Source organism: Gymnodraco acuticeps, unplaced genomic scaffold (genome assembly GCF_902827175.1).
Source record: "Gymnodraco acuticeps unplaced genomic scaffold, fGymAcu1.1, whole genome shotgun sequence".
Taxonomy (NCBI): domain Eukaryota; kingdom Metazoa; phylum Chordata; class Actinopteri; order Perciformes; family Bathydraconidae; genus Gymnodraco; species Gymnodraco acuticeps.
The window spans coordinates 896,179-910,999 of NW_022992023.1; the positions used below are offsets into that span (position 1 = coordinate 896,179).

The 14,821-nt window shown below is 44.7% G+C and overlaps 1 protein-coding gene across 6 annotated transcripts in view; it reads left to right on the top strand.

Moving 5' to 3' along the window:
* katna1 (katanin p60 (ATPase containing) subunit A 1) overlaps nt 1–14,533 on the top strand; it is a 16,708-nt gene extending 2,175 nt beyond the window's left edge. The window contains exons 2-12 of one of the 6 annotated variants that reach the window (XM_034201523.1): nt 173–241; nt 728–893; nt 1,002–1,141; nt 1,501–1,690; nt 1,893–2,008; nt 3,231–3,336; nt 3,423–3,581; nt 4,015–4,141; nt 8,585–8,719; nt 11,127–11,253; nt 13,879–14,533. In XM_034201523.1, coding sequence (XP_034057414.1) covers nt 732–893; nt 1,002–1,141; nt 1,501–1,690; nt 1,893–2,008; nt 3,231–3,336; nt 3,423–3,581; nt 4,015–4,141; nt 8,585–8,719; nt 11,127–11,253; nt 13,879–14,077 — 1,461 coding nt within the window. In that variant the 5' untranslated portion in view covers nt 173–241; nt 728–731 and the 3' untranslated portion in view covers nt 14,078–14,533. Of the gene's footprint in view, nt 1–172; nt 902–1,001; nt 1,142–1,500; nt 1,691–1,892; nt 2,009–3,230; nt 3,337–3,422; nt 3,582–4,014; nt 4,142–8,584; nt 8,720–11,126; nt 11,254–13,878 lie in introns of those variants that run through there. The other 5 variants (XM_034201524.1, XM_034201522.1, XM_034201520.1 and 2 more) reach the window with 5 other exon arrangements.
* Nucleotides 14,534–14,821: the final 288 nt, after the last annotated feature.

The window sequence follows — 14,821 nt, forward strand, 5'->3', positions numbered from 1 at the left end:
CTATCTATCTATCTCTCTCTCTCTCTATCTCTCTCTCTATATATATATATATATATATATATATATCTATCTATCTATCTCGCTCTCTCTCTATCTATCTCTCTCTCTCTCTCTCTCTCTCTCTCTCTCTCTCTATCTATCTATCTATCTATCTACCTATCTATCTATGCAGGTTCATCAGCTGTTCAGCATAGCATTTCTGCCTGATAGACAATTAGAAGACTGCATTTTCTTAATCTCAGTTGAGTGATATACAGATGTGGTCCTGGTCACATCAGCTCTACTTTGGTTTTATCCTGCTTCAGTTTGTTTTCTTTTTTTAGAGCTTTCTGTATTAAACATCCTCTACTTCCTAATGTTGCCCAAAACACTATATTTTGCCAATATCATGTGAGGTTGTAGAAAAAAAAGAATTGATTTGAGAATTCTCATATGTTTAGAAATAATATGTAGATTTTCCTAAACACTATATTTTGTATCTATTGTGGACATTCAGTCAGTGGACTGGACATTTATTAGTGCTCTGGTGCTGGACGTGCCAGGGACTGTGGCTAGATCCCACTCTTTTAAATCTAATATATCTATATGCTTCCATTACACCATTTATTGAATGGCAACCCCTGTATCATAACACTTATTCTATGGCCAGATCTTTGACCAAACACAGGTTTAATATCAGGCTGACGTTGGGGGAGGGAAGTGATGAGCTCTGTCTGTGTCCCTGCAGCACCATGAGTCTGCGAGAGATCAATGAGAACGTGAAGCTAGCCCGCGAGTACGCCCTGTTGGGAAACTACAGCTCGGCCAGTGTTCTCTATCATGGATTGCTAGAACAAATCAAGAAGTATGTGTACACCATGCGGGACAGCAGTTATCAGCAGAGATGGCAGCAGGTAACATGGTATTAAAAAAAAAAATTAAAATTAAAAACTTGACATACATTTTCAGAAATGAGTCCTGCCTGTTCTGTTTACTGACTTGTATTGGTGTTTTCATCTCAGCTATGGCAAGAAATCAGTGAAGAGAATGGACAAGTTCAGGACATAATGTCCACTCTGGAGAACTTCCAGCTGGACACAACACCTGCTAAACCCAGCAACCACGAAGACAGTGAAATAAGGCCTGTGCATGTGGAACAGCGGTATTGCACTTCGTTATTCACATCCAACTCTCACCTTTCAGCCTTCTTATTCGTTGCTTCAGTACATTCTTTCTTTGTTGCCAGTGATAGCGCTTTGGGTACTGTAGATCTATTTCCTGTTTGCAGTGTGCAGGTTTGTGGTCGGGAATGTTAAAGCTAGTTCCTGATGCAGTCATGTGATTGAGATTAGTCCCTTTGAGTCTCTGTTGTGACCTGGATTTGTTCCAGGTCTACCCCAAAGGTGTCCTGTAAATCTCTGTTTTCCGTCACTTTAAAGGCTTCATAAGTCCTCCTGCTGAGCCTCGGGACGTTAAGGCTAGTGTTTTTGTTTATAGCTACCTCTTCTTCTCTGTCCACAGACATTCTCCAAGTCCTGTGAGGCGGCCAGGTAATGCAAATAAAGAAAGTAAAGCCCCCAACAACAGGCTGAGTGTGGCAGTGAGGGCCCAGCAGAGGCACTCCCCCCGCGGGGCCAACGGGGACAAAAGCAAACCTTCCAAGGGCAAAGAAAGGAAGGAGGTGAAGGAGGGCAGAGCAAAGGATGATAAGGTGCACACGGCACCTTCTTCTTCATTACACTGCTTAACTTGTTCTCAATATTTGCATTGTGGATCGCACAGTATCCACATTCTGCTTGTTTGCCTATTTCCAGGTAGAAATTCTAGTTTCTTGTCTGGAAGAAAGCAGACCCAATGGCTAACATTCAGGCTACAGAGTCAGAAAGAGTAAAATAGTTTTGTGTGCCTCCCAGAACAAAGCTGATGTCCAGGAGAAAGAAGTGAAGAGGTTTGACGGAACAGGGTACGACAAAGACCTGGTGGAAGCTCTGGATAGAGATATTATATCTCAGAATCCCAATGTGAAGTGGTACGTGTTCATCATGAGTGCGGGGCTTGTAGGTATATACTTGTGTGATTTGAGAGAAATCTCATTCAGAACTTAAAGAGTTATTTTTATTTCTAATTATGGAGCTACAGGACAAAATAACTCAAACAGCCTGCCACATCTGCAACACACTGACCACGCAATACAACGCTAAACACAATTAAGATTTGATTAGAACTTACTCAAGTTATTAATGATATCTTAAGCTAAAAGATGATACGTTTGTATTAAGCAGTTCACATATAGCTAGTTAACATAACATGCACTGCAGTTGGGAAATTCATGACAGCTGGAAGATTTAACAATTGTCAAAAAGATTATAGTTCAAACTTTTAAGATCATTATATCATCATTGGAATCTGAATGGGGACCTGGCCGCTCCTTCTTCACTCTATCATACTGCTAGCTAGAGCAGCTGGTCATTATTGCCTTACAGATCACACTTTGATACGTTTAGACTCATATTGTTCAGCACTGCTGTTTGTATTTCACTGTATTGTTTGTGTGCGTACATAAGAGAAACATACCATATGTGAAACACATATTTCAAGGAGCAGACTCTTAAGCAGGTAGTGTTTACGATTTACACACGGCATCTATTGCACGTCTGTCCGTCCTGGGAGAGGGATCCCTCCTCTGTTGCTCTCCCTGAGGTTTCTCCCATGTTTCCCTTTAAACTATAGGTTTTCTCCGGAAGTTTTTCCTTGTACGATGTGAGGGTCTAAGGACAGAGGGTCTAAGGACAGAGGGTGTCGTATTGTCATACTGATATTCTGTACACACTGTGAAGACCACTGAGACAAATGTAACATTTGTGATATTGGGCTATATAAATAAACATTGATTGATTGATAGTGTGTGATGAAACTTTGGAGCAAGGAGAACACAGGGTTCGGCTCCTAGCAGCTGGCAGGGAGCTATCCCCCTGATCAGATGGAATCCGGATGTCCAAGACACTGTGCGTCAGCTTGGTCCTGTTATTATCTAAAGAAGAGATTGTTTTGGGCAAGCCGAATCAACTATTAGCCATAGCAATACACAGCTGTGGGGAAAGAATGCTAAAGCTCCCAAGCAGTTTGCCTGCAGGAGACAGGGGAGGAGAGCCTACAGCTAACATGACCAGATCCAAAACTAAAGATTCCATATTGAAAATTCTATATCACTGAGTTCCCCCCCACTTTAAACTGTCTCATCTCTTTCTTAGGGACAACATTGCAGACTTAGAAGATGCAAAGAAACTTTTGAAAGAAGCGGTCGTGTTGCCGATGTGGATGCCAGCTTTTTTCAAAGGCATACGAAGACCATGGAAGGTGCAGATTTAAAGACATTCCAGTTGTGTTTTTTCTGTAATCTATTATCAGTATCATGCACAGAACCTTTTTATATTTGACCAAAGGGAGTGCTTATGGTGGGACCTCCTGGCACGGGGAAAACGCTTTTGGCTAAAGCTGTTGCTACCGAGTGCAGAACCACATTTTTCAACGTCTCCTCATCCACTCTCACCTCCAAGTACAGAGGGGAGTCTGAGAAGCTGGTTCGCCTTCTGTTTGAAATGGTAAGACTTCACATATGATGTTGTACACCAAGTCATGTTTCTCTAGAGCAACATCCCTTTGATTTTCACCCTTCACAGGTAGTGTGCCCAGCACAACACAGACTCTTTCTCTTTTCCCATTCTTTGAAGGTGTGAGTGTTGGCAGGGTCATCATTCCTGTAAAACCCACAGCATCCATAGTGATAATCACAGTTAAAATACGTTAGCCTTAAAGGCACATACAAGAAAACAAGCGGTATAAATGAAAAAAATACAAGAAAATAAATAAAGAACACTTGGTTACCCAACATGGAATATACTGAATGATGAAGAGGGATGAGTTTGAGACAATGTGTGCAGACCTGACAGGGGATCTGTTCTCTCCAGTTATTGTAACTAGTTGTGACTGTGATACTTTTAATATTTTCTTGACTGATCACGTGTTGTTGGCCAGGCACGTTTCTACGCTCCCACTACGATCTTCATCGATGAGATTGACTCCATGTGCAGCCGCAGAGGAACCTCAGAGGAACACGAGGCCAGCCGCAGAGTGAAGGCGGAGCTGCTGGTGCAGATGGACGGTAACCTGACCACAACACAACCATGATAGGTTTACTACTGATCGGATAGCTACAGATCTATTCTTGAACCAGTGAACAGAAAACACTGCCAAGTTGTTTTAGTTTAATCTTCTTACTCTACTAAATGTTAAGAAACAATTGACCTGTATTGATGCTGCAGGAAAGTCTTTGATATGAAAAGGCAGGAAATGCAGGGGCAGTCTTTCAACCAGACAGGAAGAGGCAGGACGTCCTCCACAGCACATAGACCCTCTGAAGACTCATGATGAAGACATGATGAAGACTCAGGCTCATGATGAAGACATGATGAAGACTCAGGCTCATGATGAAGACATGATGAAGACTCAGGCTCATGATGAAGACATGATGAAGACTCAGGCTCATGATGAAGACTCAGGCTCATGATGAAGACATGATAAAGACTCAGGCTCATGATGAAGACATGATGAAGACTCAGGCTCATGATGAAGACATGATGAAGACTCAGGCTCATGATGAAGACATGATGAAGACTCAGGCTCATGATGAAGACATGATGAAGACTCAGATTCATGATGAAGACTCAGGCTCATGATGAAGACATGATGAAGACTCAGGCTCATGATGAAGACATGATGAAGACTCAGGCTCATGATGAAGACATGATGAAGACTCAGGCTCATGGTGAAGACATGATGAAGACTCAGGCTCATGGTGAAGACATGTTGAAGACTCAGGCTCATGGTGAAGACATGATGAAGACTCAGAATCATGGTGAAGACATGATGAAGACTCAGGCTCATGATGAAGACATGTTGAAGACTCAGGCTCATGGTGAAGACATGATGAAGACTCAGGCTCATGGTGAAGACATGATGAAGACTCAGGCTCATGGTGAAGACATGATGAAGACTCAGGCTCATGATGAAGACATGATGAAGACTCAGGCTCATGATGAAGACATGATGAAGACTCAGGCTCATGATGAAGACATGATGAAGACTCAGGCTCATGATGAAGACATGATGAAGACTCAGGCTCATGGTGAAGACATGATGAAGACTCAGGCTCATTATGAAGACATGATGAAGACTCAGGCTCATGATGAAGACATGATGAAGACTCAGGCTCATGATGAAGACATGATGAAGACTCAGGCTCATGGTGAAGACATGATGAAGACTCAGACTCATGGTGAAGACATGATGAAGACTCAGGCTCATGATGAAGACATGATGAAGACTCAGGCTCATGGTGAAGACATGATGAAGACTCAGGCTCATGATGAAGACATGATGAAGACTCAGGCTCATGATGAAGACTACGTCTGAAAGCAGAAGTCCAGGGCAAATAATTGCAAGTCTCTTCAATGCGCATGTCACAAAACGGGATGCGTGTGGGTAGTGCTGCGTACCGATACTCCGAACCGGTACTGGACTTGTAAAAAGTTTCGGTTCAAGTCCGGTTAAAACCGGAACGTCGGGAACCGGTACTTACGTATATTCTCCTTTTTGTTCTAAACCATCTAAAACCTTCCATAGATCGAGAAATTTGCGCTGAGAAAAGACGAAAAACATTGTTTTGGCTTCTGATATGGCGGCCATTACTGAACTCACGAAGTCTCGCAAAATATCGCAACTGCTCGCGAGATCTGTGTGACGTCAAGGGAAGCTGGCTTAGACATAGTGGACACTGACAGCGTGGGATGCTGGTTGCCATATTTGGTAGTGTAGCTAAGCTAACTCCTTTGTATGTAAACACAATGCCGCGGTGCTTTAAATCCAGTAAGGTGTGGGACCATGTGACGAAACTGCCGCTAGATACTGCGAAGTGTAACCTGTGCGGGAACGTGATCAAGTGCGCTGGGGGAACATCGAACATAGCGAGGCACTTGAGGAGAAACCACAAAATTGAAACTACTCCACATGCGGCCTCAGCCACATTGGCGGCGATGTTTGGCGACCAAAATAACAACGATCGAGGTAAGCTGAACAATACTTTTTGGAGGATTTTCAGTTCAGGAAATAGGCTTGTAAAAAATTGGCATTCTTAGCATTATAGCAAGATATACTAGTAGGAGCATCGGTCCGACTAGCCGACTAGGGCCTTTCATCAGCGTCATCTTTTATTATTATTATATATATATATATTAGTATTATCAACTGATTCTTAAATACAACATTTTTTTTTAAATCATGGCAAGTTTGCAACGGTAGGCATTATGAAATCTATGATAGTCTTATTTATTTTGCATGATCACCTGGCAAGATAACTAATAAACAAGTAATAATATATTAAAGATTGCTTATTTCCTTTATTATTTACACAGTAACCCTGAGAAAGTAGGACTATGCTTTGGTTCAATTGGTTAATCAATTTTATTTTGCTTTCAGCCCAGGCCCAACCTCCACGTGCCCCACAGCCCCCACCTGCGTCCCACACTGCCACTACTGGGACACCTGCCTTACCATCACTAGATTCATTACCGTCAAGTTCCACTTCCACTGTGGCCAGCACTACTGTAACGCCTTTCACCTTGGCAAAGCTTACCAAGATGCCTGCAGAGAAACAGCATAAGATAACCGGCAGTTGTGTCATTACATTGTAAAATCACTGCGCCCATTCTCCGTGGAAGACACATACTTTCGGGCATTCCTAAGCGAGCTGAACACATCCTACAAAGTCCCAAGTCGTGGAGAAGTATCAGAGAGGTTCCTCCCCAAGATGTACGAAGCAGCCCTTCTCAATCTCAAGACTGAGCTGCAAGAGGTGGAGTACACGACTTTCACTGGAGATGGTTGGACATCTAGGGTGGCTGACCATTACTTAACACTGACTGTCCACTACATGAAAGACTGGGAGATGAAAGTAAGAGTCCTACAAACGTTGAAGGCAGAAGTTTCCCAGACAGGGGACAACATCGCGGCCGAGATTGGACAGTGTTTGGAAGACTTCAGCCTCAAGGGCAAAGTAGAGGTAATGACCACTGACAATGCAAAAGCCATGGTCAATGCTACTACCAGTGCAGGGATTCCACTGTCTCTAGGATGTTTTGCCCACACTCTGAATCTTTCCACACAGAAGGCCATGAATGTGCCAACTGTAGGCACAATGCTAGCTGTCATCAGACCTCCCATCATATTTTTCCGCAATTCATATGTTGGCAAGATTGTGCTAAAGGAGAAACAGAAAGCGCTGGACAGACCATCTCACAACCTAATCCTGGATTGCAAAACCCGCTGGAACAGCTCTTACATGATGGTCGAGAGATTTGTGGAACAGTACCCAGCAATAGTGGCTGTATCATTCGATGAGAGACTTAAGAAGAAAGCTAACAGCCATGGAGGAAATATTCCAAGATGAAGACGATGTCATGGTGACCCACGTTGAGCCACCCCTGCCTGTCCGACTACGTATTCAACATGAGATCCTGAAGTTCAAATGCATGCCAAAGCTGAAATCAACAGATGATATTATTGCTTTCTGGGCGGGGGGGGGGGGAATCTGATGAGCTACCATTGCTCAGTACATTGGCAAGGAAGTACCTGATTGTTCCTGGTACAAGTGTACCAAGCGAGCGTGTCTTTAGCACTGCTGGTGATATAGTGTCTGCCGAAAGAGCAACACTTCACCCAGACAATGTCAATATGCTGTTGTTCTTGAACAAGAACACATAGACTTGTATACTCTTGCATATTGAGTCTTGTATGTACATCACTATGTATGTAGTTGTGTTGTGTAGTTAGTAGTTGTAGAAAATACATGGTGTAGACACAAGTTGGAAGGGAACACAATAAACCTGACGAGTTTGAATTTGAGTTGATTATGAGTTTATTTTCAATTGATAATTAGCTCACAATAAGTTCACTTTGGTCACACAACTTGACACAAGTCCGGACTTATAAGTCCGGACCTGAACCTGAACCTCTGGAATTGAGTCCGGACCTGAACCTGAATGTGAGTCCAGGTACACAGCACTAATTGTGGGACATGTCGTTTATGGGCAACCTGCTTCTTGTAAAGTGGCATGTATTATATTCTTTGCAAACTCTTGCGGGGCCACATAAAATGAAGTCGCAGGCCGGATTTGGCCCCCGGGCCTTGAGTTTCACACCCCTGCTCTAGGAGCAGTCCGACAGCAGCAGGAATGAAGGGTCCTGTCTGGGGGGCATCTTTAAATAAGTAGCCCCCCTCCCCTAAACGGATATGTTAATATGACAATTTAGTTTAGCAAAAAACTAAAATAAATGTGATTTAAAAAAAACTTTTGATTGGAAGGTACAGATTAGTTATCTTATATTCACTTTTAGAAATGATTATTGTTCTTTGTAAAATGCTCGAAACAAGCTAGCGTTGGTTTTCTGCAGCATTGCTTTTTCCCCAGCATTCTAGATGTAACAGTTTTAACTAAAGAATATATACAATTCCAGCATCCATTTTGTCATTATTGGGACTGCTGTCTAGGTGTTGGTGGAGCCTCAGAAAACGATGATCCATCAAAGATGGTGATGGTGCTGGCTGCCACCAACTTCCCCTGGGACATCGACGAGGCTCTGAGGCGGCGGCTGGAGAAGAGGATCTACATCCCGCTGCCTTCACGTACACACTCAACTCTGCTTCACGTGCACACTCTCCTCTGCTTCACGTACACACTCTCCTCTGCTTCACGTGCACACTCTCCTCTGCTTCACGTACACACTCTCCTCTGCTTCACGTACACACTCTCCTCTGCTTCACGTGCACACTCTCCTCTGCTTCACGTACACACTCTCTCACGTGCACACTCTCCTCTGCTTCACGTGCACACTCTCCTCTGCTTCACATACACACTCTCTCACGTGCACACTCTCCTCTGCTTCACGTACACACTCTCTCACGTGCACACTCTCCTCTGCTTCACATACACACTCTCACGTGCACACTCTCCTCTGCTTCACGTACACACTCTCTCACGTGCACACTCTCCTCTGCTTCACGTACACACTCTCTCACGTGCACACTCTCCTCTGTTTCACGTACACACTCTCCTCTGCTTCACGTACACACTCTCTCACGTGCACACTCTCCTCTGCTTCACGTACACACTCTTTCACGTGCACACTCTCCTCTGCTTCACGTACACACTCTCCTCTGCTTCACGTACACACTCGCACGTGCACACTCCTCTGCTTCACGTACACACTCTCTCCCGTGCACACTCCTCTGCTTCACGTACACACTCTCACGTGCACACTCCTCTGCTTCACATACACACTCTCTCACGTGCACACTCCTCTGCTTCACATACACACTCTCTCACGTGCACACTCCTCTGCTTCACGTACACACTCTCTCACGTGCACACTCTCCTCTGCTTCACGTACACACTCCTCTGCTTCACGTACACACTCTCACGTGCACACTCTCTGCTTCACGTACACACTCTCCTCTCCTTCACGTACACACTCTCTCACGTGCACACTCTCCTCTGCTTCACGTACACACTCTCCTCTGCTTCACGTACGCACTCTCTCACGTACACACTGTCCTCTGCTTCACGTACACACTCTCCTCTGCTTCACGTACACACTCTCTCACGTGCACACTCTCCTCTGCTTCACGTACACACTCTCTCACGTGCACACTCTCCTCTGCTTCACGTACACACTCTCTCACGTGCGCACTCTCCTCTGCTTCACGTACACACTCTCTCACGTACACACTCTCCTCTGCTTCACGTGCACACTCTCTGCTTTACGTGTACACTCTCTGCTTCACGTGCACACTCTCCTCTGCTTCACGTACACACTCTCTCCCGTGCACACTCTCCTCTGCTTCACGTACACACTCTCACGTGCACACTCCTCTGCTTCACGTACACACTCTCTCACGTGCACACTCTCCTCTGCTTCATGTACACACTCTCACGTGCACACTCTCTGCTTCACGTACACACTCTCCTCTCCTTCACGTACACACTCTCTCACGTGCACACTCTCCTCTGCTTCACGTACACACTCTCCTCTGCTTCACGTACACACTCTCTCACGTGCACACTGTCCTCTGCTTCACGTACACACTCTCCTCTGCTTCACGTACACACTCTCTCACGTGCACACTCTCCTCTGCTTCACGTACACACTCTCTCACGTGCACACTCTCCTCTGCTTCACGTACACACTCTCTCACGTACACACTCTCCTCTGCTTCACGTGCACACTCTCTGCTTTACGTGTACACTCTCTGCTTCACGTGCACACTCTCCTCGAACACACTCTCTCTGCTTCACGTGCACACTCTCTGCTTCACGGCACACTCTGCTTCACGTGCCCATCTGCTTCACGTGCACACTCCTCTGCTTCACATGCACACTCTGCTTCACGTACACACTCTGCTTCACGTACACACTCAGCTTCACGTACACACTCTCTCACGTGCACACTCTCCTCTGCCTCACGTACACACTCTCACGTACACACTCTCTCACGTACACTCTCTCTCACGTGCACACTCTCCTCTGCCTCACGTACACACTCTCTCACGTGCACACTCTCCTCTGCCTCACGTACACACTCTCTCACGTGCACACTCTCCTCTGCCTCACGTACACACTCTCACGTACACACTCTCTCACGTACACTCTCTCTCACGTGCACACTCTCCTCTGCCTCACGTACACACTCTCTCACGTGCACACTCTCCTCTGCCTCACGTACACACTCTCTCACGTACACACTCTCCTCTGACGCTTTCAGGGATAATACGCTGGGGCAGAGCTGAGCCCAGATTCTTTGCATTCTGTATCCTGTCCCCTGGGAGTACATAAAACACACACACACACACACACACACACACACACACACACACACACACACACACACACACACACACACACACACAGCTTCATTATATTAATCATAAGTCTTAAAACACACTTTGACACAAACCTCTGTCCAAGCCTGGGCCTTGAGATCAGGTTGTACTGCAGACCTTAAAGCTATAAATGCTGCTGCGTCTCTGTCTGCAGACGCAGGGCGGGTGGAGCTGCTCAAGATCAACCTGAAGGAGCTGGAGGTGTCCGAGGACGTGGACCTGGAGAAGATCGCAGAGCAGCTGGAGGGTTACTCTGGAGCCGACATCACCAACGTGTGCAGGTCAGCCATCCTTTCAACCAATGTGGAGGTTATTCCCTATCTTTATTCAAGAGCATGGTCTTTCAATTTGAGAGCATAAGTTGTTGATTTCACGTTCAGATGATGTATTTATTTTCCTCAAACCCTGTCCTCGCACTCAAATAGCGCCTGCTTGTGCTTAGATTTGCTGCTTCTGTGCACTCGTCAAATGTCTGAGAGCAGACATTTGACGAGCGCACAGAAGCAGCCTGAGTGCGAGGAGAAGGTTTTAAACAGGAAATCTGTGCAAGCAGCAATATATCTGAGTGCAAGCGTACAGTTTGAGCAGAAGCAGAGCAGATTTAAGCACAAGCAGGCACTATTTGAGTGCGAGGACAGGGTTTGAGGGAAAGAAATACATAATCTGAACGTGAAATCAATAAATGATGCTCTCAAATTGAAAGACCACGCTCTAAAGATAGGGAATAACCTCCATAATGTGAAACTTCACATTAGTTAATGGAGATGGTGACAATATATGTACCCAATATGACCATTGCTACAATAGATAAAACATAATTACCTATTGACGCATAACACAGTAAATAATTCAATCAATCAATGTTTATTTATATAGCCCAATATCACAAATGTTACATTTGTCTCAGTGGACTTCACAGTTTGTACAAAATATCAGTATGACAATACGACACCCTCTGTCCTTAGACCCTCACATCGTACAAGGAAAAACTTCCGGAGAAAACCCACAGTTTAAAGGGAAAAATGGGAGAAACCTCAGGGAGAGCAACAGAGGAGGGATCCCTCTCCCAGGACGGACAGACGTGCAATAGATGCCGTGTGTAAATTGAAAAGATAATACATTTGCAACATAGGTAGTCCAAATGTTTGGAAATGCATGTGTGTATAATAGGAAGATGAATCCACGAGGATGTCAGCAAACCTGTGGGAGCCATCAGGGAAGTAGTATGGTGAGAGTCAGGCAGGACCGCAGAGACAGGTTCAGCCACGACTCGAAGTCCAGGACTCAGATCCAGTGCTCAGGATAGAGGATCCAGGACTCCGGATCCAGGGGCCCTTCTCACTTCGGTTAAATGGATTCCTTGCTTCCCTCACTTGCGTCGTTTCCCTGCGACTAGTCCCTCCCACCAGGGAAGCATGGAGGGACGCAAGGAAACCACGAGAAGCAGGGAAATGAGTTTTAAGAGCAATGGGACGTCCTTTCCTCCGGAGCGTCACGTGAAGCGACGTCCGTTTGTGATGACGCTGCACAGCTGATCGTCTGACAGCAGCTCTGTCCCCGTTATTTCCACAAACACCCCCGCCTCTGTTAGTACACATTTACTGACACAAACATTTGTATCATCTGTTGTAGACCCAAATAAATCAAATCAAATAAGAACTCATTCTCAAAAAAGATAAACGCCATTCTTAAAATGTAAAACCAAAAAAGCGATCATGAAAATGTTTCCAAAAAATGAATAAAATGATTTGTGACCACTTAGTTGTTCAGATATATCACATATTTGTAACTAAATGAAACATGAATTGAAACAAAACACGGTATAGACTGAGGAGTGACTCCCGTGAGGTTCATGTGTTTTCTTCACTCCGCTGGGAAACTGCTCTCATGTCAAGAAGCATCAGATCAGTGCATGCGCTGCATCGTCCAATCAGTGAGCGATACACAGTAAGGGGGCGGGGCGAGTGTCTGAGGATTTCATCGGAGGATGGTCTGGTGGTTCCTCGGTTACGGCCCGTCCACACAGCGGCGTGCGTTGACGCTTGCCGGCGGGCGTGTCTGACACTCGACCAACAACCAATCACATGAATCTCCCGCCCCAGACACACAAACACGCGGTTTGATTGGCTAGAGCTTGTACTGGCATATGATTCGATTGGCTGACGCCTCCGTCTAGGCGTCAAAAGTTGAACATTGCTCAACTTTTGAAGCGAGCAACGCCAGCAACGCTCCGCGTCGCTTCCCAAAATGCAGTTCGGCTAAAAGTGACGTCACCCCATTCAAAGTGAATGGGCAGAAGCGTTAGAAGCTTCAACGCACGCCGCTGTGTGGATAATGCGCTCCATTATCGCTCTTCCGGCAGAAATAAGCGCCATGGGACGCTACTCAAGATGGCGCAGACAAATCAACTTCCGGTGAGACCGAGGACATGAAAATAGTCGACCTGAGAAGGACTCCAGCACTCCGGATCCAGGACTCTGGATACAGGATCAGCCACGACTCAGGATCCCGGCGTATATATGGACACAAAAAAGAAATGTGGGGGAAGCTGGGTTATTAGGAACATGAGAGTACACAGGTACAGACAGAAGGAAGAAGTAAGGTGTCCCCCGAGAAACTAAGGCTATAGCAGCAAAACTAGGGGCTGAATCTAATCAGCCCTAACTATAAGCTTTATCAAAAAGAAAGGTCTTAAGCACACTTTGAGACCACTTAATGGAAAATAATTAAATGTGGATTTAAAATAAAAAAAAGTATAACTTTTGTTGTAATGCAGACATTACATTGACTTAAGATTGCAGAAGATCACAATAAAAGCCAGGGCTGGAAGGATTATTGTAATAAGTTTGGTTAGGTAATTAAAGAAATAAAGTTTTGAATGAACCTTAGGCTGTGCTCTGTTGCAGGGACGCCTCTCTCATGGCCATGAGGCGAAGAATAGAGGGCCTGACACCAGAGGAGATCCGGAACATTTCACGGGATGAAATGCACATGCCCACCACTATGGAGGACTTTGAGTCTGCTCTGAAGAAAGTGTCAAAATCTGTGTCTGCAGTCGACCTGGAGAAGTATGAAAAATGGATCGAAGAGTTTGGGTCCTGCTGAAAACCCCCAGCATCAGTCTTTTAAGTAATGGTGTTCAGAGGGTAGTGAGTCATTCAGGTGGGAATAGAGAGTACTGTAGATGTATCCACTCAATATTGTACATTGTGTTAATGTTGTATAAAGGTGGCTCAACTTGATCATTCCTTACAAATGATGACATTTCTAACTTGTGTTAATGATCCTGAAATCTTCATCAGTAGCTGTGAGACAAAGTTTCCTGTGACACACTGACAGATGTTTTAAGTTACTTTCTCAAGTGTTATAATAGTTCTTTGTACCATTGTATCTGACAATGAGATGCTCAGCGAACTGCCAATCAATGTCAAATATTTTGTTTTCCATTTTGTAATGCATTTGATTTGATTTTAAACAGTTTGGTTGATTTTATTTAACGCTAACAAGATATTTATGTAAATAAAGTTGACAATGATTGTACTATAAAACTGTTATATTCACTATGTCTTGCGTGTCATTTTGTTTAGTTTTTGCTAGGGAAACAAATTCTGAGGACCTTCTCACTTCTGTGGCTCACCTAATATTGATCAGCAGTCAAGGGGATTATTAGATAATAACATGATCTAATTGACACTAAAATGAGATAATAGGTGAGGGATGCTGGTCATCAGGTCAGAGACTTGTTACTTGAGAACGCACAGCTGGAGCTCTGTTTAGTGCCTATAACCCAAAGCATTCATCTGGTTGCATCTTACAATTTATTTATCTTAATATTTCTCAGTACAATAA